At 43.5% G+C, this 23564-nt stretch overlaps 3 protein-coding genes across 6 annotated transcripts in view; 1 reads left to right on the forward strand and 2 right to left on the reverse strand.

Moving 5' to 3' along the window:
• Positions 1 to 1106: 1106 nt before the first annotated feature.
• On the reverse strand, positions 1107 to 2027 carry LOC149267999 (uncharacterized). The gene has a single exon (XM_089474576.1). It carries the CDS (start codon positions 1831 to 1833, stop codon positions 1249 to 1251), a length of 585 nt encoding a protein of 194 aa, XP_089330702.1. The 5' UTR covers positions 1834 to 2027; the 3' UTR covers positions 1107 to 1248.
• A 1331-nt stretch (positions 2028 to 3358) lies between these two features.
• Positions 3359 to 6430, forward strand: TTLL1A (Tubulin tyrosine ligase-like 1A). Its single transcript, XM_018016039.2, has 6 exons — positions 3359 to 3903; positions 4049 to 4628; positions 4710 to 5050; positions 5118 to 5579; positions 5886 to 5991; positions 6055 to 6430. Exons 1-4 carry the CDS (start codon positions 3584 to 3586, stop codon positions 5482 to 5484), a joined length of 1608 nt encoding a protein of 535 aa, XP_017871528.1. The 5' UTR covers positions 3359 to 3583; the 3' UTR covers positions 5485 to 5579; positions 5886 to 5991; positions 6055 to 6430.
• Positions 6412 to 23564, reverse strand: part of baz (par-3 family cell polarity regulator) — a 49675-nt gene continuing 32522 nt past the window's right edge. For 2 of the 4 annotated variants that reach the window (XM_018016031.2, XM_089474573.1), the window contains exons 2-10: positions 16677 to 17109; positions 12753 to 14216; positions 12505 to 12684; positions 11462 to 12066; positions 11090 to 11386; positions 10341 to 11020; positions 9730 to 10267; positions 8459 to 8548; positions 6412 to 8309 (exon numbers count right to left, since the gene is read on the reverse strand). In XM_018016031.2, coding sequence (XP_017871520.2) covers positions 7733 to 8309; positions 8459 to 8548; positions 9730 to 10267; positions 10341 to 11020; positions 11090 to 11386; positions 11462 to 12066; positions 12505 to 12684; positions 12753 to 14216; positions 16677 to 16856 — 4611 coding nt within the window. In that variant the 5' untranslated portion in view covers positions 16857 to 17109 and the 3' untranslated portion in view covers positions 6412 to 7732. The remainder of the gene's footprint in view (positions 8310 to 8458; positions 8549 to 9729; positions 10268 to 10340; positions 11021 to 11089; positions 11387 to 11461; positions 12067 to 12504; positions 12685 to 12752; positions 14217 to 16676; positions 17110 to 23564) is intronic. The other 2 variants (XM_018016032.2, XM_018016033.2) reach the window with 2 other exon arrangements.

Below are 23564 nucleotides of genomic sequence, written 5' to 3' on the forward strand. Positions count from 1 at the left end.
TAAAGCGAATAATTCCAAAGCCAACGACCCAGTAAAAACTGTAACAAAATATTCAGCAAAAAAAAAAAAAAAAAAAAAAAACGAAAAAAAAAACAAAAACGTACACAACTTAGTATTACACCAAGAAATATATGTCAATTATAATATATGAGGTCAGACTAGTGACAAAAAGATTTTTGCCACTTTTTGCTCGCTTTATGAACAACAAAATTCTTTTAGTTTTTCCTTACAAAGAAGCAAAAAGCGAATGCTCCAAAATTTTGAAAAAAAAGTACAGAAATAAATAACAGAAATTGATTATATGTTAAATTTAATATTCGCTTAAAAATATTCTGTCTATCACTAAATTTGATTGCTTGACGCTTGAAGCCAGTCGCCCTACTATTTTCCTGAACACGGCTGGATTACATAAATCATGCTTGGTTAGATGAATAGATGAGCTTAGGCCTTAGGCATATAGCTGTTCTTTATCTCTCTATATAGACAAAAGAAAGCTCGCTCTGCCCCGTTGCATATAAATTACTTCAACTATTTAAAAGTGTTTGCTTGTTGTTTGACTTGTGATTTATTTTTTCTTTTCTTTCTTTATTTTGTTTTTTTTTTTTCTCTCTCTCTTTTTTTCTCTTTTTTTTTTTCTTGTTTTTTGAACTTGGCAAATATGAAATCATAGCCAATTTACACATTGGCCAGACCTCGAGCTTTTGGGCCGTTTCGAGTGGCGGCAATTTGTAGCCAAGTGGCGTGCCATCACCATATTCTTGGGCCACTGTTTGGCTTGAAGTTTGGGTTTGGCCCCGCTCGTTTGGCACTTCATTACCATTTGTGACTGTGGCGAGCTAAGTGGATCTGTCCACACGGATTGCGAGGCTGTGCACTGGCCGGGCTCAACTACTCTCAATTTCAATTTCAATTTCGTTTCCCTACCCAGACCCATTTGAAGGTCAACGCACATCTTCGGCTCGTGTGGCAATTGTTGGCCCACGAATTTGGTAATCGACAAATTACGACACTCATTGCACAAATGCCAGAAAATTCATGATTACTGAACCAAATTCACGTTGAGCTTTGAGCTAGGGAGAGATTTTCCTTTTGATAATTCTTTGGGATTTCCAATTAAACAATTTATTTATTCATAATTTACGTTTTGTTTATTAATTGTTTACAAAAAAAAGGAGACATTTATTTAGGAATATTCGTATGTGTTATATGTATGAACAAGTCGCTCTCAGTTGCTACAGTAATCATCGCCTAGCACCAACCGCCACCGCCCAGGGCGGCGGGCGCGCCGAAGCCCAGTCCAAAGCCTCCGCCGACGCCGTAGCCATTGCCAATGCCATATGAAATGGGCAGTGCTGCACCACCTGCGTAGCCGCCATAGCCACCATAGCCGCCATAACCGCCGCCAATGCCGCCAATGCCGCCTCCATAGCCACCGCCAATGCCGCCGGCTATAACAGGTGTTGCCACCGACGTCACCACGGGCGTGACAACGGCCGAGGTGGATATGACCGGAGCGGCGCCAACGAAGCCACCGCTGGCATAGCCGCCTCCATAGCCACCGCTATAGCCGCCGCCATATCCTCCGCTGGGCAGCACCGATACCTTGATCACCTTGACTATGTTCTCGTTGCCGTAGCCATAGCCGCCGCCGTAGCCACCGCCGTATCCGCCGCCGTAGCCACCACCATAGCCACCGGCTGAATATGGATAGGCTGCGCCATAGCCGCCGCCAGTGCCGCCCACCACCAGGCCCAGCTTGCCAAAGGTGGCCTCGCCAGGTGCTGCCAGCGCCAGTAGCAGTAGAGCGGGCAATGCTAGAGCATAGATCTTCATGTTGATGAGTTGGGCCTGGGTTTATCTATCCACAAACAGTTTTCCTTCGTGTTTAAGTTTTTGGGTCTCTGTGTTGCTTGGCAGCTGCTATTCAATCCGTGCTCTCGACTGGACACCTTGTGCTGGCTGACTGTTGAACTTTGTTGACCGCCAGCGGGCATTTATAGCCAGCTGCGAGTGGAGGGCGGACAATGGCCGGTTATTGTTGTGGCACCCCGGTTGCCCGGTTGCCCTTTGGCGGGCATTGGTCAAACGTGTGAATTGCGCGAATGAGCAACCAACTAACCAGGTAGACCTCCGCACGCAACGCTGCAAACATGTCAAAGTCTATTTGCTTAGCTCTGGTTAACTGCTGTGCGGTGATCACCCTTAGAACCCACCAAAGAAACCCAACGATATCCGGAATACGAAAAACCAACAAAATTACCTGTGAATTGTCTCATCTTTTTTTGACAAAGCAGGGAGGGTGGGGGAAGGAGAATGTGACTATTGTAATTGCTATTGGGCGTTAAGGTGACATTAACACTTTCGCTTTCAATAGCCGCCTGCATAATGTGATCTAATCAGCAGCGATCAGGCAACAGCTTGATCAGCCGGACACATACGAATCACATTTGTGTGTGGCTTTGCACAGCTGCTCGGCATTGACAATGCGAGTGTATGCACCGCTGCCCAGCATCTATATAAAGTGGCTCATTGTTATCCAATCTGTTGGGTACACACGGCTCACTGAGGCAAACATCAGTTCTATTTTGTGGCGAGAAAAGCTCTCATCCAGTGGGAACCACTCGCCGCAAATTGGTCCAATCAGAACGCTAATTAGAATTTCCCTCCCAATTTCGCTTGCCCTCTGATTGGCCAACATTTTATTTCCATCTCTCTTTGTTTGGGGCAAGAAATACTGGGAATACTTGGAATACGAAAGTCTACTGAATCTTCAGTGTAAGAAAATAATTTAGTAATTGCTTCAAATTTCAATCCTTTGATCTGCATTTGATCTTGAGCTGAGGTGTATTTATATAGTCCAATAATTATGAACTTAGATTCTCAGCTCTGTCCCTTTCTTTTTCTCGGTCTCTCTCAGTTTATTCTAGTCTCCCTCTCACTATCTCTCTCTCTCTCTCTCTCTCTCTCTCTATCTCTCTCTCTCTCTTTATGTCTCTTTCACATTCTCTTTTATCTTTTCTTTTGTCTCTCTCTCTAACGCCATCTTTTTTATTATCTTTTTTTCTCAACCTCGCTCAATCTGCGTCTCTCTCTCTATCTCCCTTCTCTCTTCTGCCTTCCTGTCTCAGAATTCCTCTATCCCTTCTTCTATTTTTTCGCCTCCTCTTTATCATTTTGTGTTTCCTTTTCTCATGCTCATTCTCATTGTCTTTCTCTTCCTATTTCTCATTTGATGCCCCTGCCTCTTTTTCATTTTTTTCTTTCTCAATCTCTTTATACTCTCTCTTCTCACCATCATTCTCTGCCCTTCCACAGCTTCGATTGCTCTGATTTGATTAATCTAAAAGTTACACAAACAGCAGGCTGTTCCTTTGTTTAGAAGGAAAGCGAGTTGGCTGAGTTTATATTTAATTCTAGATATTCCATAAAATTTTCACATAGAGCACGAGCTCTATTAAGAATATAAGTATTAAAAATTCCCAGTATTATAGTAGATAACCGTCTAGCGCCATTCTGGACACGTTCAGTGAACACAAAATTCTAAATTGTATGTAACCTTGTTGTTGGCGTTGCAGTTGCCAGAATGAAAAGTCGATTAAAGAAAAAGAAGAGCAGCAGAGACGTGAGGCCATGCGTGAGCAAAAGCAGCAGCAAGACGACGCTACCACTGCCGCTACATATCTTCGGGCTGGTGTCCAGGGAGAGGCCTTGGCCGCGTAAAGAACGCAGCTGCATCTACTATAGCACTGACTGCGATAAGACGGCGCTGATCAACAACTTTCAGAAGAGGGGCTGGCACAAGGTGCCCGCCTTCGACGGCGAGTGGAATCTGTACTGGGCGTGCGCGCAGAACTGTCGTTACATCTTTGGGGTCGATCATCCCTATCGCATGCGATCCGATCAGTAAGTATGCATGCAGATCTATATAGAGTGGTACAGAAACAGAGAGGTAAAGAGCTATACACATATAGACATAGTTACTCGTATAGCGATCTAGTTGTGGTAAGAGATTTTCATATACGATCTGATACATCTAATACTTTTGCAGAATAATCAATCACTTCCCCAACTCGATGGAACTGTCGCGAAAGGATCTGCTGATAAAGAACATTAAGCGTTATCGCAAGGACTTGGAGCGCAAGGGAGACGCATTGGCCGCAACGCATCCGAATGATACGAAATTGGGTGTGGGCGGCACACGCTATATGCACCTAGATATAATACCGATGACATTTGTACTGCCCGCCGATTACAATTTGTTCGTCGAACAATTCCATAAGAATCCGGCGAGCACCTGGATTGTGAAGCCATCGGATAAGTCACAAGGTGTTGGCATCTATCTGATCAACAAACTGTCCAAGCTCAAGCGGTTCGCCTATGAGGCTCGCACATTCTATCCCCACTTTCATCGCGACACCTGCGTCATCTCCAAGTACATTGACAATCCTCTACTCATTGGTGGCAAAAAGTTTGATCTGCGACTGTACGTGCTGGTCACCTCCTTCAATCCGATCAAGGCTTATCTGTATAACGAGGGCTTCTGTCGCTTCTGTACCCAGAGATACGATCAGACCGAGATCGATAATGTGTACATGCATCTCACGAATGTTAGCATACAAAAGAATAATGTAAATCACATTCATCACCTCTGTTTAATGATCATCATTATTACCATCATCATAATCCTCATCCCCATCTATATCCTGCAGAAGGAATACAATTCGATACATGGCGGCAAATGGTCCATGCAGAATCTCTGGCTCTATTTGGACAGCATACGTGGCGAGGGCGTATCGAAGACACTATCTTCCCGCATATTGGAGACGATACGACATTCTCTAGACGCTGTGGCCCCGGTGATGGCCAACGATCGGCATTGCTTTGAGGTGTATGGCTATGATATTATTATCGATAACAATCTGAAGCCGTGGCTTATCGAGATCAATACATCGCCATCCATTCACTCGACCACGAAGAACGATTGCACACTGAAGACGCGCCTGATCGATAATGTCCTGGATGTGGTCATACCACCCGGAGGAATGCCCGAGTGAGTACATGGATAGCCATGGCAAATCCCTATATCCTATACGATTTCCTTTCCGTATGCTCAACAGTGAACGCTGGTCCAAAACGCCCAGCAAGGAGTCCCTAAGGAACTTTACTCCGATAACACCCGTTGAGCTGCCAAAGGCACCGAATCAAAGCCGAGAGCCCACCTCATTGGCTGGCGCTGGTGAAGGCGGAAACTGTTGCCGCAATAAAAGTACAAGTAAGTCTAAAAATAATGGTCACCGACTGGCGGGCGGTGCATTGCCCTCGGCAGCGACCAAGACGACATCCAAGCTGCTGCTGCCCTCGGGAACGTCGGCCGGGATGCGGCCCATATCGAAGAAAACAGGCCAGAAATCCAAGTCGAAGCCAAAGTCAACGACGAAGCGCGCCGCCACTGGAGCTGCGCCTACAAAGATCTCGTCCAAATAATTAATCACTTGGCAGATCAATTGCAGCACTTGACAATTACGGTTAGACAGTTCCCCGGTCAGACGAAGAGCAACAGAAACTATCAGCGTTTCGGGGTGAGTGCTCCAACAGTTCCCAATCAATTTGATGTCAGCCAAATTATGGGAGACTTTGCTATTTGTATTGAGTTGCTCACAAAATAATCCCAATACACATATTTTACAGTACTCTTCTTTTGTCTACACATTTTGAAGTTTAATGATTGCTGTATGTCGTTAGTAGTCCTCTAATTCCATTCAATTCAATCTGAAATGGTTGGGATGTGTCTAATAAATCCCGTAAAACTTCTTTAGTCGAGCCTGCTTAGCTAGGAAATGCCCGAAACTACATGAACTACAGTAAACCCTTTGTGTTCATTACAGGAAACCCTACAGATAATTGGACGTTACCATCTTTTGGTGGATTGGTATTCAAGGTATGCTAAGAAAGCACGAAGTCAAATCATTCTTTTCGATAATCGAGAAATGGGTTAAGTATCGAAATATATTATGAATTTCTTCTACGTAAATTTCAACATTGTGGCTTTTACAGGACGATTTACAAAATTTCTCCACTCATACAGATGAAGGGACAAATGGACCGAGAGATATTCGATGGATAGACAAATGGGTACTTGTACAAAGGGACAGACATATATACGAACAAACCATATGCCGACTTAGTTCGTCGTCTGAAGAAGAATATACCCTGCCACGCCTACAAAACCATTATATCCCGAATGCCCCGTTTAAATGGGCATAAATGCATTATGGGAAATCAAAGCTAAGATATGCTAGCGTCCCTTAGAGGTGTACGATGCTTACGGGGAAATTATAATAATTATCAAAATTGTCCTTAAGTCGTATGATATCTTGACTTCTATAATTCAAAAATAAAACACGCAGTTACTTATATGGATATATGAAAACTTAAATATTTAATTCGCAACAGAATTTTGCAATATACACAAAATACACAAATATTACAATATCTAGCGTAATGTGTATGGTTTCTATGTGAATGCGCTCTGTAATATGAAGTTCTCTCGATGCAATGATGGGTCATCTTTAAGCTGCACAATGTTTGCATTGCTAATTGCTAATACATATGTTAATTAAGTATTTCATATTTATAAGTACTTTCATATAATTGTAGCTTACGCAAAGATAATATTTATATTTCTATTTATAATTATAATTATAATAAAAAAAAAAATTATTAAGTTTCACTTCATATCTTCATCATTTTTTCTTTTGCATGGCGTCTGCTTTAAAGCTAAACGAAAAAAAAATACGTCTCTAACGGTATATGTAGATTAATATATATATACACATATCTGTATATGTATATATGTCTAAAAATGTATGTATGTATATATGTCAGTTACATATTTACAGCATGATTTTGGCTTGGTTGAAGCGCCTAATACAATTTCAAGTATTTTTAATTTTTTTTTTTTTTTCTTTTCGTTTTGTTTACAAAAAATGTTAGCATAATTTAGGGAATATTTTAAGCAATGTTTACGATGTTTTTGCGACTCGATAGCAGCTTACATAAATAGATATACTAAGAAATGATATATGCGTTCGTTCTTTAAGTTTCAGTTACCTCAGCCTTCATTCTTTCGTTTCGCTGCGGCCCACACAATTCGAACTATATTTAATAATTATTTACACGGTCTTTGACTTTCGATTAATACAATTAATGTCTTAGCTTAATTATAGCGCAATGCATTGGTAAATCTTCGCAGATGGATATATAATATATATATTTAAATATTTTCGTATAGGAAGCAGCATTTACATTTGCTCTCTTCCTCTCTCTCTCTCTTTACACGGAATACTTTCATTGTATAATATAATTTTAATGAGCTTAACTATGCATGGGTGTGTTGGGGTTTATCTGGCCCCTCTTGTCAAATAATGAAAATATACAATATATATATGTATTTATATATTAATTATAAATGTGTTAAAAAAAAAAAAAGAATTTAAACTGCTTTCCAGTTGATTGCTTGTTCTGCCGGCCGCTGGCGACTCGCACACTGCGACCTGTCTGTCTCCTCCTGGCTGCCTGGCTACCTGGCTGTCTGGCTGTCTGCCTGTCTGGCCAGTCAGCACTCGGTGGCATAGTAGAAGACCTCCACCTCGCTCAGCTCCGAGTGCTGGCTGTGCTGGTGGCCCTCCACGAGGACGTCGCGTGTGGCGCGCGCATGCGCCAGCACCTATAGTCACACCTTCGACGCATGCGGCTGGGCGCCGGCAGCGCTGCCGTATTGCGACTGCGACTGCGCTGTCGCCATCTTCTGCACGGTCTGGTAGGTGGGTTGCTGCGACTGCGACTGCGACGGTGACTGTGTCTGCGCCTGCTGCATGCCGGTCTGCTCCCGAATGGTCACCTGGGTGACGAACGGTCCACGGCTGCGGGCGCTGCTGTTCAACGATGCCGGCGAGTAGCCGTTGAGCGCCGCTGCCTTCCAGTGGGGCTGCGCCACATTCACGCTGATGGGCGACGACGTGGCATTGCCGCCGTTGTGGTGCCCGCTGTGATTGTGGCCATGGCTGTGGCTGTGACTGTGGCTGTGGCTGTGGCTGTGCTTGATGCTGCCCACGCGCTGCTGCTGCACCGTGTCGTACTCGTAGTAGCTGCTCATTGGCCGCATGCCGTTCGACTGCGGATGGCCAGCGGCAACGGCGGCCGCCGACGGGGGCAGCGGCAACGGTGGCTGCTGGCCGCTGGAATTGGAGTGCATGCTGATGTCCTGGGAGCGGGCGCTGCGCTGCGAATGGTAATGCTGATGGCGGCGACTGCAAAAGCGCAAAAGGCAAAGTTCGCATATAATACAAATGGAGAAATGAGCTTAGCACATATGAGTGTTTGAATGTATGTGTGTGTGTGTGTGAGACATATACTAAGCCAAACCATAGCTGTGTGTTAGTATGTGTATTACCGTTACCTTTCGGCCTCGACCTTGATGCGCTGCCTGATCACCTGCTGTCGCATGCACTCGAGCGTCGACTCCGAGAGCGTCTCTTGAACGCTGTCGCTGTCGTGTGTCCAGTGTTGGTTAATGCATTAATTATAGGGTATGAGCATGTAGTGGGACGATGCGATGGGTTCGTGTTGTCGTGTGTGAGTGGTCGTGTAGTGGTGTGTATGAACAGTATGAACAGGTAAGAGAGACATACATATACATGTACATGACACGGTGTGCACAGAGTAGAAAGAGAAAGAGAGAGAGAGACATGAAACAGAGCGACGGGTTAATAACAATACACATATACACATCGAACAGTGCTAAACACATAAATAGAGACAATTTTGAGTGAAATATGTACATATAAATTGAAAAAGCTCCTTTAGATAAAACCTAGAAAAACCTGAGTGAAAATTTATGCCAGTTGCTTCTAAGCCAAAAGTCAACGGGCACTGAATTTAGTTGTAAATTAATAAAAATAGTTTATAATATTTTTACTATATACTCTGCGTACATTGAATTTAGTCTCATATGTATGATAAAAATTTTAATCTTAAATTTAAATTTTTTAAATTCTAAGATTTAGTAGCTAGGAGTATGAGCTTTTAGTTCAATTCTGTAAAATTTCCTAGAATACCTTAAATATGCGGACATTAAATTAATTTATTTAAATCATAATACAGTAGAATCCGATTATAACGGACCGGATGACGTTATAACTGTATAAGTTTACTCATATAAGTTTGTCTGGGGACCAGAAATTTTTATCGAGTCATACGGATGCTATAACCGGATTCGACTGTATTTTCCTACGTTATTATAAAACCCAAATAATAATTCGACATACCCTAAAATTTCATTACAAGCTAAAATTTAAAAAAAAAAATTCATTTCTCGAAAATCGTTTTAGAAAAATGTCTTACAAAACTCTTCAGTAAATGTTATTAGACATTTGTATATGTACAAATCAGAATTACTATATAAACCAGGCTTATATACAATATACGACACTAAATTCAATCAGATTTCCAAGTACTCAGACATATATGCAGTATCAATTTCGAGCCCAAGTTTACTCAGCACTTGCCACACTATCTATGCAGAATATACCTGAATATGCATCTCGATATCTTGACTTTTACATAATTCAACATGCAGAAAGTTAGTTAGAGCCAGCACCACTTTATATATACATAAATGAACACAATGGGGGGTGAGGTAAATGCAAGCAAGCCCCAAGCCCAGCTCACCTAATCTGATGCTGGTGCAGGTCTTCATAGTTCGCGTAATGCTGATAGCGATGATTGAATATGTCATTCTGGTGTATGCCACCATTCAGTGTGGCAGCAGCTGAGTCGCGTCCAGGCCCCACTGCACCACCGCCACCCGCTGCATTGGGTGCGGGCAGTGGTGGCGGTGGCTGATACGCTGGCGGCTTGCCATTGCGCTCCAGTGCAGCAAGCGCTGCAGCTGGTATCTGCTGCTGCTGCTGCTGTTGCAATTGATGCTGCTGCTGTTGGTGCTGCTGCTGCTGCGACTGGCCATTCATGGGCTGCGCCGTTGAACCAATTGCAGACGTGGCATATGTGTCAACGGGCACAACGCCATCCTTGCGGTTCTTGCCGAAGCGGAACATGTGCCCGATGCCTCGTAGGATGCTCGGCTTCTTGGCGCGCGACTTGCTGCCGTGCTTGCCATCGTTGAGGGAGCTCTGGAACGGCCCGTTGCGCTGCGAGGCAAAGCCGCCCTCGTGATCGCCCTCCTCCAGCAGCCAGGTCTTGCGCGGCTCTGAAAGCGAATGGGAGAGAACATTGCGTTAGTCAATTCTGGCTGATTTATAGCTGCAATTGCGGCTGCTCACTGTTTGCATCCGGTTCGCTGACGACGGCGGCGCGCAGACTATCCTCACGTCCGCGTCCACGTGGCGCACGCAGCGCATGATGTGAGCGCGGCTCATCCGACATTTGCAGCTCCTGCACCATCGTCTGCAGCGACTCCAGCGACGACGACTTCTTCAGCCCCAGCGATGGGCCCAGATCGCCCAGTTGATCGCGCGCCTCTGCTTCGGCGGCCAGCAGCAGCTGCTGCTGCTGTTCCCGCTGCTCGATGTGGGAGCTGGTCTTGGCGTGCTTATACCCAGCCGCTGCTGCCGCCATTTGGGCATTGGCGCTGGCTATGCGCGCCGTCAGCGACTCAATGGAGCCCCCATAGACAGCCGATTTGGTTAGCTGAATGCGACGTTCCCGCTCCCGCTCCTCACGCAGCTTCTTGTTGCGCTGATAGGTGCCCGTCTCGCGTGCATCCAGCGCCGCGTGATGCTTCTCGGAGATGCTGCGTCGGCCGAGCGCATCGCGCGAAAAGTGCTCCACACCGGAATTGTTCGTCTCCAGGCTCAGCTGCGAGGAATACGTGGCATCGAAATTACCAGCCACGGCTGGCGCTGCCACGCCGCTCGTCTGTCCCATCCCGACGCTCGTCTGCGATGTGTTGGCGCTGCTCGTGTTGCAGTGCTGGCCATCGTGTGTGCGCACCGGCAGCGTGCTGCAAATAAACGAAATCCAAGAGTTGAGCGAGAGAGTGAAGGAGAGGGAGGGCGCGCTGACAACTTACGGTGACATGGGCTCCGCATCGTCCTCAATGAGCAGCGCCGTGTTGCCATGCCCATTGAGCAGCTGCAGCGGCGCCGGCGACCAGTTGTCATTGGTGGCCATGTAGTAGCTCTCGTTGCGCAAGGCGCCGCTGTTGCCGCCCAGGGGCGTGGGCGGCAAGCGACGCTGCTGCGACTGCGACTGCGATTGCTGCTGCTGTTGCTGTTGATGTTGTTGTTGTTGTTGCTGCTGTGTTGGCTGTGTTGAATTCGCGGAGCAAATGCCACCGGTTAGACGATCCAAAACGGGATTGCTCCATCTGTGGAGAGAGTGAGAGTGAGAGAGAGGGAGAGGGTGTGAGCGAGTGAGTAAAATAATTTCAATCGGAACGCACCTATTCATATCGCTGCCCGGTCCGTTGCCACAGCCGCGCGGCTCACGTTTCTCTGGACTCAGATAGATGACCGTGGCGCCTGAGTTGTCACTGGCATTGGAGCTGCTGTTGTTGTTGTTGTTGTTGTTGCTGTTGGCGCCGCTGCTGTTGCTATTGCTGTTGCTGTTGCTGTTGCTATGGCTTTGACTGTGCTCCAATATGTCACTGGAGCTGGCCGAGCGCAAGATTTTGCGTCCGACTAGCAGGGTAATGGTGCCCGGATGCTTGCCCGGTTTGTTGACCATGGCACGGCGCAGCGTCTCCATGGCCTCGGCATTGTTTTGGCCGCGCAGCGAGACGCCATTCACACTCAGCAGCTGATCGTTCATGCGCAGGCGGCCGTCGCGCGATGCGGCCCCGCCATGGATCACGTTCTTCACAAAGATGCCCAGATCGCCGTCGTGTTTCATGTTGCTGTTGCTGTTGGGCGTGGACGCGTTCAAGTTCGAGCTCGTCTTGCCCTTCACGCTGACCCCCAGGCCAGCCTTCTCGGTGTCGTGCACGGGTATGTGGAGTGTCAGCTCCTCCCGCGAATGCCAGCTACTGCTGCTCGGCGGCAGGCTGTCCTGTTGATGCAATGGAGAGAGAGAGAGAGAGAGAGAAAGTGTCAGATAATGAGATCAATATTTGATAATTGACATTACAATTGAACTAGTTCAAATGATGCTGATTGATCTAGGAGATAGGGATATAAATAAACACACGTTTTTGTTCTAAAATGAACTAGTTCTTATGAATAAGTCATGCCCAACAAAATAACTGCAATTTCCACAATTTTATATTGGAATACATATAACTCGTATACTAATAAAAATTCTATCCAAAGGAACTAGTTCCATGCAACTAACGAATTAGTTCCTAATCTAGTTCTCTTTCAAAAAGCGATCTTTCTGTAAGCTCTATTTAAACGAAGTCACTCTACTTCCATCTGACTCTAGTTCATTGATCATCTACACAAGTGGAAGCAATCTATTATGCTGGAACTAGTTCCGTGCGACACTTACATTGGAAGCCGCCGACTCGCTGCCCGCATCAATAAAGTGCTGAGATTCATTGAGCTGCGCCTGCTGCTGCAGCTGCTGTTGCTGGAAGAGCGAACGAGCGCTGCTCGACTTTTGCACCGGAATCGGAGCTGAAACTGGAACTGGCGCAGCTGGCACTGCCTTCTCCGCTGCTTCCAGGGGCTGTAAAAGAAAGTGATTGCAATTAAATACGATTCGAAAGTGAGCGAAACCAATTCAATTCAACTTACGCCAACGGGCATCTCGGCCAGCTCCTGCTGCCTGGAGACGACAATGCGAACTGTGGCGCCTGCGGGCATGCCACGCAGAATGGAGACCACATCCGTCTGGGTCTTGCCGGTCATGGGCGTGCCATCGACCTCGAGCAGGCGATCGCCGGGCTTCAGCCGGCCATCCTCGATGGCTGCGCCGCGCGGCAGGATGTTCTTAATATAGATGGGGCAATGCCCGCCCGCTGGATTGTCGCGCGTGGTCACCGAGAAGCCCAGGCCGTTCGGGCCCTTCTTCAGCAGTATCTCGATCTTGCGGCCCAGCTTGCGGGTGTTGGCCACCTGCAGCGAGGTGCCCACCGGAGCGGCATGCGGTTTGCGTGTGGGCGACACGGTGGCCACCTCCACCATTTCGGCCACCTTGGAGTCGCGCCGCTGCTGCTGGCGTCGATGCTGTTCGCCGCGCAGCACGCGCACGCGCAGCTCGGAGGACTCGAGGGCACGGCGCAGCTGCTCCTGCACCTGGGACTCGCTCAGGCCAATCAGTTTGATGCCATTGATTTCGAGGATGCGATCATCACGACGCAAACGGCCACGCTCGGCCCGGCTGCCGGGCTCCACGTGCTGCACGAGCAGTCCGCCGCCGTGCTCCTTGTCCGGCATGGCCGTCAGGCCCAGCGGACTGCCGTACTCGTTGATAATGAGCAGCATCTCGCCATCCTTTTCCCGTATGGACTCGTAGGCCTGACCCAGCGGCTCCTTGCGCTTGCTTTCGCGCGGCAGCGATTTGCTGGAATAGGCGCTATTTGGGAGCGACGTGGGCAACGGCTGCGGCTGCTGCTGCAGCTTCTCGGCGGCCTCCATCCACTTGTAGCCATTGCCATCGCCCAGGAACTGCATGGACAGGCGGCCGGAACGAGCGAATGGCTGATGAGCACCCGCTGCGCCAGCGTGTGGAAGTTGCTGCTGCTGCAGCAATTGCTCCTTCAGCTGAGCGGCTGTGTCGTCCTCCTCCTCCCACTGTGGCGACAGCTGGCCGCCGGCCTTGTCCAGCATCAGGCGTTCCGGTGAATCTCCGCCCGCATAGTGCGGCGCCGCCGCCGACCAACGCTTGTTGCTGCCCTCCGCCTTGAGCGAAGCTAGCAAATTGGGATCACTGCTGCGTCGCACCATCAGGCCGACGCCCAGGCCAGCCAACGGGCCGGACGTGGTGCTGGTCACCTCGATGTGCGGCGTGGACAGATCGCGCGTGGGCGCCTCTGTGTTTGTGGGATCACGAAAGATGTCCGGCGAACCGGTGCCCACTGAGGAGCTGCCCGAGGCGCCATCGCCTCCGCCCTGCGGTACGCCCGGATCGGGCCCCGAATCCTCGAAGTGGGCCAGTATCTGTTCCCGATCATCGGCCACATCGCGCACACAGTCATCGGGATCCAATATGCCCGATTGTGTCTGCAAATGGTGTACGGCTACCCAGGAGTCCGCTTCCTGCAAGCACAAGAGCAAATCAAACGGCATATTAATGGAAATGTTAATGTGAGCAAGAAATTAACAGCTGGAACAAGTTCAAAGCGCTTTTTGAACTTTTTGAATAGTTGATAAATATTTTAATATACTTTACAAATCATTTTCAGATTTCTTAGTTATATGAACTAGCTATACAGATTAGTTCAATAGAAAATTATTCTGGAATTAGGCTTGAGTCCATTTTTGTAAGCCATGAACAAATGAACTGGTTCCAGTTTTTTTTTTAAACTGGTTCCATATTTTTATTTCATCGAATGCAAAAACTGTTAAGGACTTGTGTTTATATTAATCTTTTCAAGTTGCAAGCAAGGAACCAGTTCCAGATATTGTTTACTTGTTATTGAGTAAACTAGTTCATATTGCTTATTCAACGCTTATATTAAATGTACCATTATTACAACTAATTTATGGAATCCTAGCAATAATATGTATATAATTTTTAAATAGTTCATTTTCTTCCTTGAAATGAGCTAGTTCTCAGTAAAGCTCAACAGGGGCTAGACTAGCGCCGTAAACTGTTTTGCCACTCAATATTGTTATTATTTATAATTAATTATATATGCTATTTTTCTGTTCTTGAAAGCATTTGAACGATTTGCATAATGACTCCAGTTCGCAGAAATACAAACGGTTCTCCTAGCTGGCGGCGGCGCGGAAGTTTTGCCAGCCAGCCACAAGGTAAGAGACCATCGCAGCTAATTGGAGCCGAAGACGAGCCTGGGATAGTGCAGCATGCGCTTGCGCTTCCGGGCCACAAAAGACAATTGCCCAATTGGCCATGTGTTGAGTCTCAGTGGCGCAGCTCAGCTGGCTCAGGTGGCTCAGCTGGCTCAGGTGGCTCAGCTGGCTCAGGTGGCTCGGGCAGCGGCTGTGTGGCGCTGCTTAAGCTGCCTGGGAAGCCATTTAGAGAGACTGCGAAGAATAGAGGCGACCTCCAGCCTACCAAAAAGCAAAACGAAAATTGCAGCGGGCCAAGCTCTAAAAGCCAATTCCAAGTTGGCGTCATTGTTGCTTGGCATTCCATTGAATACCAAACAACACACACACCAAATGCCAAATGCCGAAAAACTGGCCAGCAACAGCAATGGCAACGGCAACTATGGAAACAACAACAACAACAACAATTGCATCACGCCATTAAACCAGTCATGGAAGCAGCAGAGCGTGCGCTTCGCTCCCTGAACTGGAGAACTGGAACGTCAACTTGACGCAACAATTTGGAAGGTTGTTTTCTAGTTTTCGCTCTTTTCATTTGCCGCAAAAATAAGGGGGAAACAAAGTAAACAGAAAAAGATAAACACAAATCGCGTTCAACAATGTTGGTGCACTTCTTAGATTTATGGGTCAAAGAGCGTGAATTCTATCGATTCTCAAAACAGCGAGAGTAAAAGGCAAAACAAATTGATTTTGTTACTGTTTTGATATTTTGTTGTTGCTTGTCTTTGACTACGGCAAGCGCACAGTGTGGCAAAACAAGGGAAAAACTGGGCAAAAAAGCCCAAGGATCGATCAGTTATGCATTTATATTAAAGCACGTAAGAATTTTGTATTTAAACAGTGATTGAACTAATTCATAAACTAAATTAATATTTAATTCACTATTTATTAAAGCAAACAATGAGGAAATAAATAAATACGTGAAGCAAAAAATTAGTTCATTTGTTCATTAAACAGTTCTCTATGCTAGTTCCACACTAAAAAGTTGGTTCCAAGCCCAAATAATTTAATTAAAGGTAATAATTTTTATTGCAAATTAAAGTATATTAAGAAAAATAAATAAATAAAAAATAAATATAAATATTAAAAAAAAAATAAAATAAAAATTTAAGTATAAAAAAATAATTATAAATAAGAAACATAATAAATAAATAGAAAATAAATAAATAAACTAAAAAATAACACATTTACATAAACAATAACTAATAGTAAATTTAAAAATAAATCCATGCTCTAGATTTATATAAGTTTTTATAGAATATTAGCCTAAGCCAAAAATTAGGTCTGAAAATAAAAAACACCTTGATAAATATTTAAAATTACTTTAAATTTATATACTTTGTATGCAATATTTAACATATTTAGCCCACTGTGCATTTGCTTGTTGATTTTATTTTCTTGCTTTGTTTCATTTTTGTGTTTGTTGACCCTCTTCATAGCCCATTGATTGTTTCATTATGGCCATTTGTCAATGGAAATGATGCGTCGATGGGCAAACAATGGCTATCAGCTATCATAAAATATTTGCATATATTTCTGTGTGTGTGTGTGGGCGTTTCGTTAAGTGGGCGTGTCTGTCAACATTATTAAGCTTCAAGTCTTTGCTCACATATTAATTAGTTGGGGGCAGCGCGAGGGAGAGCGGGGAAGACTGAAGGAGTGAGAGAGAGAGAGAGAGAGAGAGAGAGAGAGAGAGAGAGTTACCTTGACACAAGCGTAGCTGGGCGACGGCGGCCGCTTGGGCAGCGTCAGGGAGTAGGACTTGTGCAGGTTGCCATGGGGTATGCCCTCATGCTTGGCAGCCACCTTGTAGGTGTGGCGCCAGCCAAAGAGCCCGCTCAATTTGTTAGCCAGCGCTGGACACTTGGGCGGCACGTCGAACATTCCAATGCTGGATCTTTGATCTTTGATCTTTGGTATTTTCTAGAGTTGTTGTTGTTGTTGTTGTTGTAGCACACTTTTTGTTGAATTATTGTTTATGTTGTTTCGTTGTTAATTACATTTAGTTACATTACACATTACAGTTAGCATTTTGGCTAAAAGTCACAGATCGCACTCGCAGCTCGTTCTTCACTTGTGGCAATGCCATTTAGCTCGACTCGTAGCACGTTGTGGCACATTGCACCGTTTCAAAACTCTAAAGATATATGTATATATATATATATATTATATATATGTTATTTTATTTTGATTTATATCACACTAGCCACACGCGCTCGCGCTACCGTTCTTATCGCTGATGCAATTGCAAATGTGGCAACAACAGTCGCTGCTGTTGCTGCTGCTGCTACTGCTGCTACTGCTGCTGCCTTATCGTATGGAATCGTTCGGCTTATCAAATGCAGTAGCTGCCATTCGCCTGTCGCCTTTTTATCGGAGAGTCGAACACACACAAATTCTTCGCCAGTAAACAATGAAATCTGAGAAATCACACAAGCACTGATAGCAGGAAATTTCCGTTTTTGATTTCATTCACATACGACCAAATGTTTGCCCAGGCAAAATGTCTAAGGTTTCCAATACGAATTCAAGCCAATTTATTGAACAAAGGAATTTCCTATTCGTTGATTGAGTTACATTGAAACAGAAGACGTAATTTTCGCATTTGTTTGCGTTTCACTGAACCAAAAATAATATGCCATTTATTGAAACTAAACAAACCGAAAGCTTCGGTTACTTCCATTACAGGGTATCTTACAATTGCAATTGCTCGTCAACTAACAGGATATATTTCAGACTCTTGCCTTGCTTTTCTCTAAGTCTGTGTTTTTGTTGCCTTTTGTTGGCCGCTTTTCCCAGCGTTGTAATGTTTTCTATGAATGCATTTGTCGTCTCACATGCATTTTGCATTAAAATAAAAAATGCGAGAAAGATATTTCTATATACATATAAATATATACATATATATAAATGTATTTTATAAGAGCATGGCAAGATATACACACACACACACACACATATATATATACATATAGAAATTAACTGACAATGGCAGCCGAGGCTGGGCAAACTAGTTGAGCTCAATTCGCACAGAAATTCACATTGATTATGCACTTGCTCAGACACACCTGTAGTAAAGGTGACGTTGACTGACGCACGGCAATAGCTGTACCTGTGCTACTAAAACAAAAACACCAGCAGCAGAAACAACAACAACAACAACAACAATGGACACCCATTTGGTAGCACTGCAAACGCACTCAGGCAGAAAGCTCACAGCTTCTGTAGCTGGGCATGGGGGCGGGACGAGGCGGGGCGTGGCACCAGCGATTTATTTGCTTACTAGAAATTTTCGACGTAAACAGCAAGTAATGAAAATGTAAAAAAAGAGCAGAAAAAGTATTGCCAATTAAGGTAGCACACACACACACACACACACACATACACGTATAGAAGCGTACAACTGTGTACACACATGCAAAAGGTTTATTCGACCTTTTTTTTTTTTTTGCGTAGAGCTAATAAAGCGAGAAAGCAAACGGCTCGACTCGGCACTTAAATACGCTAATAAACAACTGTAACAATTAGCGAAAATGATCTGAGTCAGAGCTGAACTAGTTTCGAATCGAAGATAAATGATTTCGGAACAGAACTTTGCCCAGCCAATGGGAGCTAATAACTGAAAAAGGGTACACTTAACGAAATCGAGATTATTAATAGTTGTACGTCTAAAAGAAAAACAAACATTACGCATACGCGCCGTGTGAACGTTACGAATTAACGTGCTTTAACGTAACGCGTAACCACGAACGTCAGCAAGTTAACGTAAGTATAACAAGTTGTGTTCGCATATGACGTATAACGTGTAGTGAGTAAGATGACACACGTGCGTTACGTGACGCATGTTATCAGCTGTCACGTTACGTAGAATATTAAAGCCAAATGGAAAATGAAATGATTTATTTTACTTGCTTGCAATTGAAGTTCTTGGGGTTTTATAATTAAAAATTGATTATATAAAATATGATTATAAAAAATATATAAAATATATGCAGAACATATATATTGAAAATATATATAAAATACATACAAATATATATAAAATATTTATATATAAAACATAATATAAAAATCTAATAAAATTTTGTACATCAAGCTAAAACTAAATTGAAAATTCAGCATATAGAGCGAGATGGCCTTAAGCAGCAGAATATTAATGCAAACAATATTGAAGGTAGTCAAATATATATGAATGTATTTATATACAATACATATGTATATTGTACGAGCTTGTAATGTCGACGATAATCTTTCATCTTTCTATTTTTCAAGCATGAATTGCATTCATTTTGATGTCATACCAAAAGAAAACTTTTTCAAAAAAGTTCACTTAGCAACAGTCAGCATAAATAAATATAAATCTAGTTATATACACATGTATACACAAACTTATGTGTATGTGTATAAATTTATAACTTGTACTTGCACAAGTTTCAAAATAAATCCAGCAATTCAAACTGTGAGCTTAATCAATAGATTAAGATTTTAAGATTTTTTTATTATAAGATTTTCAATCCATTTGCTGCTGCACTCATGTTCTTCGAGTTCATTGAGTATTCATTTCATTCACTTGACAATTTCATAAGAAGAGAATAAGGCTTTCGCTGACCATCATATCCTTTTACAATTTCTTGCACACACATGGAAAATGCTAATTGAAAAAAAAAAAAATCTCTAACTACGCTTTATGCATAGAAACTGCACAATTACAACAACAACAACGACTACTACTACAGTGAACTGCAAATATATGGAATCGTTTATTATCATAATGAACTGACAATGGACTCAGTGAAGGCAACGCGTTCGCTTGCGTCTCTCCCGTTTTGGGCGGAGTCCAAAAATTAATTAAAAAACGGCAAGCGCAAAAGCCAGAAGAAAAAAAAAAACATCGTAAATTAGCATAAAATGCCATGAAAACTTTTGTGATACGAAAATGGTAAAAAGAGGAAAAAAAACGAAATAATAAATAAAAAAATCTGTATACAAAGAAGTTGAGGAAAAACTGCAGGCGGCATGCAACCGACTCTGCGAGCGGAGGCAGCCACGCCCACACCCTTTGGAGCGGAGTACGCGGCCGATTCGATTCATCTGGTGGTCCGTTCCGACGCTCTATCCATAATAATTTGCAATCAGACTTAACAACCCACGACGACAGCGACGACGACGGCGACGTCCAAGCTCTTTAAGAAGAAGAAATCTACAACAACAACAACAATAACAACAAAATCGTCGGCGGCCAAGAAATATGCAAGCAAGCAAAAAGAAAGGCCAAATTATATGTTGTCATTATGCAAAAGGGGGGCAGGAGAAGTACACATAGAGTGAACGAGAGAGGGAGAGAGAGAGAGAGGGAGATAGTAATATACATAATGAAGTGTAGCAAAAGGTATGCAACGAGCGCATTTCGCTGTTTGTTGATTCAAATAACGCTATAGTTAGCTACAATCATGGGTGCAAATCGAGCGGCGAGTGTGACTGTGAGTGTGAGTGTGAGCATGAGCCTGAGTGTGAGTGTGAGTGTGAGTGTGAGTGTCTGTCTGACTCTGTTCGTGTGAGTACACGAGGTGCACTCATATACTAAGATTACCCAGAAACTTAACCGCAAAGCCAGCCATTAAAGATCGTTTTTGCATTGGTTATTCATCTGCCTTAAACCATCCATCATTATCATTAATAACAATACAATAATCACAAAGAAAGAAACACACATTAAGGCGCTTTAAAACGTCTTAATGATGTTCCATATGCAAAATTATCTATAGAGTAAAATATACGATATATTCCAATTAGTTTCTAATATTCTTATTAGGGCTGTCAATTTTCAATAATCCTTGAATCAGTTAGCTTTTGTTAGAGAACATTGATCTAGTTGAAGCTTTTGTTATAAACCATTTATCTAGCTCTATGGCTACGAAATGTATTTCCACGAATAATTTGAAGAAATTTATTTAAATGCTTTCAAATTATTAGTGGAGCTATATTTCATTGAGGCGTCTCAAGTTTTGTATAGAAAATATTTCTTTTCTGTTTGGAAGGCATACTCTATTTTCAGGTTTTCCATTTAGCCCATGCTAACTTACATAATGAAGACTATAAACAAGAAAAATTCTTATATATTTTGTAAACATTCTTAATGCTTTATATCAAGTCCAACGTCCAGAGAGTATCCACTGGAACAGCCCTCGTATAGGCCACATACTACTTGCCATGTGAGCGGCCAAGTGAAAGGAACAGCTGCGGGCCACTTGAGCACGGCTTGGCGCAGCTCTCCGCCCAGACACAGCGATGATCACAGTGTGACCAACCACTCGCAGAGCGCCACAGAAAGGTGTTCGGCTGATTTGCATTCGATTAACGTGTTAGGAAAAATATGTACACAAGTTATTAGCAGGCAATTGCTAGAGCGTTCTGTTGTCTAAACTTGAAACATAGGCATGCTGCCATGACATGCTGCTAAGGCGTGGTCACGCCCTAAGATACATACATACATGTATGTATATGTCTGATCACGATCAACAGCTGAGCACAGGTAGCTGAAGTGTTTGATAAGCTTATCACAACTTGTAAAGGCCTGCAACGACTTTATCGATAACTTTTTCGCTTTCACTGAAATCGATAACGAACTAAAGAGTCCCTCAGATTGACGCACTCTATTGTCTTGTTATCAGCGGAGCTCTGGCCAAACACTGCAAGACAATTTGTTTTTTATTACTTAATTTTTCTTTTCTTTTTCTGTATTATTTATTTATTTAATCATTGCCGCACGCTTATCGAAAAGACACGCCACACGGAGAGGCAATAAAATATAAATCAATGGCAAGTGAATTCACCATTTGCCAAGGTGATTAATGTCAACACTTTCCAATGTGAGTTATAGCAGACGCAGCGGCTCGACCACAGCCAGAGAGATGCATAAGAATAGATATAAAAGTGATTAAGGTAGCGAGAACAGTTAGAGTCGAAATATCTTTGTGTATGTATGTAGGTGATATATGGCAGAGCTGCGACACATTCCTATACTAGATAAGATTTGCATATCGTGCCAGTATTTAGATGTTTGTAGTAGAACTTTCTTTCATGTCTCTGTTTCCCAAATAGCCATATTTCCATATACTACCAAATTCCTACTGCTCAACTGTTCTGTTCTGTTCCACACAGATCAAGTCAATTTCAAATCATCGATAACTTTTTCCACTTGCTTACTATCGATAAATAATAAATGCGTAGAAAAGTGCTTAAGTGAGAAGAGACTTGAAATTTCTTAGTGTATCTATCAGAGCTGCGACAAGTTTCTATACTTAGCAACAGTTAATATTCAATTGGGATATGTTAGATAAGATTTGCGTATCTCGAAATATAAATAAGCTTCCATTCTGATTCACAATGCCTTAGAGAACCGCATAAAATTTGTGTTTCGTATTCCGAAACTGATCCGCATACCTAAAACAGACCCATAGCTCCCATAGATCGAGTTCGCTTCAAGAAACAATATCGAAAAGTTCTAGAGTTACGAAATATGTCTCTCCTATTTACAAATCAATAAATAACAATACATAAGATCATTTCGTATATTTTCCTCGTAGACTCTACTTATATAAACATCATGAGCTGCATAACACGCAAATAACGGATAATTGTCAAAGTTATTTAAATTATACAAGTTTCTCATGTGCTTTCTCGTCCACCACGTAGAGCTCTAGCGTTATCATTTCTGAGTTGAAGTTGGGTGGGTGGGTCTCGGTTGTTGTGGGACTCCCGTTGTGGGTCTTGTACAGTTAGCTTAGTCAGCGAGACTAGACGAAAGCATTTATCGCCATCGGCATTTGTTATGGGTAAACCTTCAGTTATTTCATATGAAACAATGACGTGCTCGACGAGGTCGCCCATAAAGAGACTAAACTATGCCAACAAAACGAACTAGAAAACATTTCACAAGCGGTGAAAATCTAACAAATGACAAATAGCAAATAAAAACATAAAGCCCACAGATATAATGTATATAAAAATATATATATATATACGTATATACGTTTATACGTATAAATATCACAGCAACTGCAGTTGGACAAGAAAGTTTAGACATAATTGCGATCAGAGGGCAACAAAACATTCAAGTTGGCTGCTTTGGGTGGCTCAAGTTCCCATCGTACCAGAGAAGTAAAGCTAAGCAGAGCTGAGACTCGAAGTTGCGCACAGATCGTGTTTTCTGCCGTGACACGAAGCAGCACGAATCAAGCAGAAAATAGAAAATTTTCGCTGGAGCAATTCAAAAACTTGATTTTGTTGAAAAACACAGTTAATTTTTGATATGTGATAAATATGAAAAGTATTTCATGTTCCATTAGATCTAACGCGTCTCTAGCTATAGAGCAAGGGAACTAGCTTAATGCTAACTTAGCGGCTCATCAGCTTTTGGTCTGGTTTCTTTCATTCGCGTTCATATGAAAGTGCACTTAATTGCCTTTAGACTAGATGAACAATGGGCACCTGCTCTACCTGTACCTGTCCGTTGAGCAGCTAAAGCGGGTTCAACTCGACCGCAACGAATGTCTCCAGCTACAGGTGCCATATGGGACAATCTTCGGCTGG

This window comes from Drosophila arizonae, chromosome X (assembly GCF_054131065.1).
Source record: "Drosophila arizonae isolate 15081-1271.41 chromosome X, UAZ_ARI_1.0, whole genome shotgun sequence".
NCBI lineage: Eukaryota > Metazoa > Arthropoda > Insecta > Diptera > Drosophilidae > Drosophila > Drosophila arizonae.

What these genes read in the sequence shown, in the direction of transcription:
- TTLL1A (XM_018016039.2), top strand. Translation starts at nt 3,584, where the DNA reads ATGAAAAGTCGATTAAAGAAAAAGAAGAGCAGCAGAGACGTGAGGCCA. An exon ending in TATCGCATGCGATCCGATCA is followed by an intron (nt 3,904 to 4,048) that starts GTAAGTATGCAT and finishes ATACTTTTGCAG; the next exon opens with AATAATCAATCACTTCCCCA. An exon ending in CCACCCGGAGGAATGCCCGA is followed by an intron (nt 5,051 to 5,117) that starts GTGAGTACATGG and finishes TATGCTCAACAG; the next exon opens with TGAACGCTGGTCCAAAACGC.
- LOC149267999 (XM_089474576.1), bottom strand. Translation starts at nt 1,833, where the DNA reads ATGAAGATCTATGCTCTAGCATTGCCCGCTCTACTGCTACTGGCGCTG.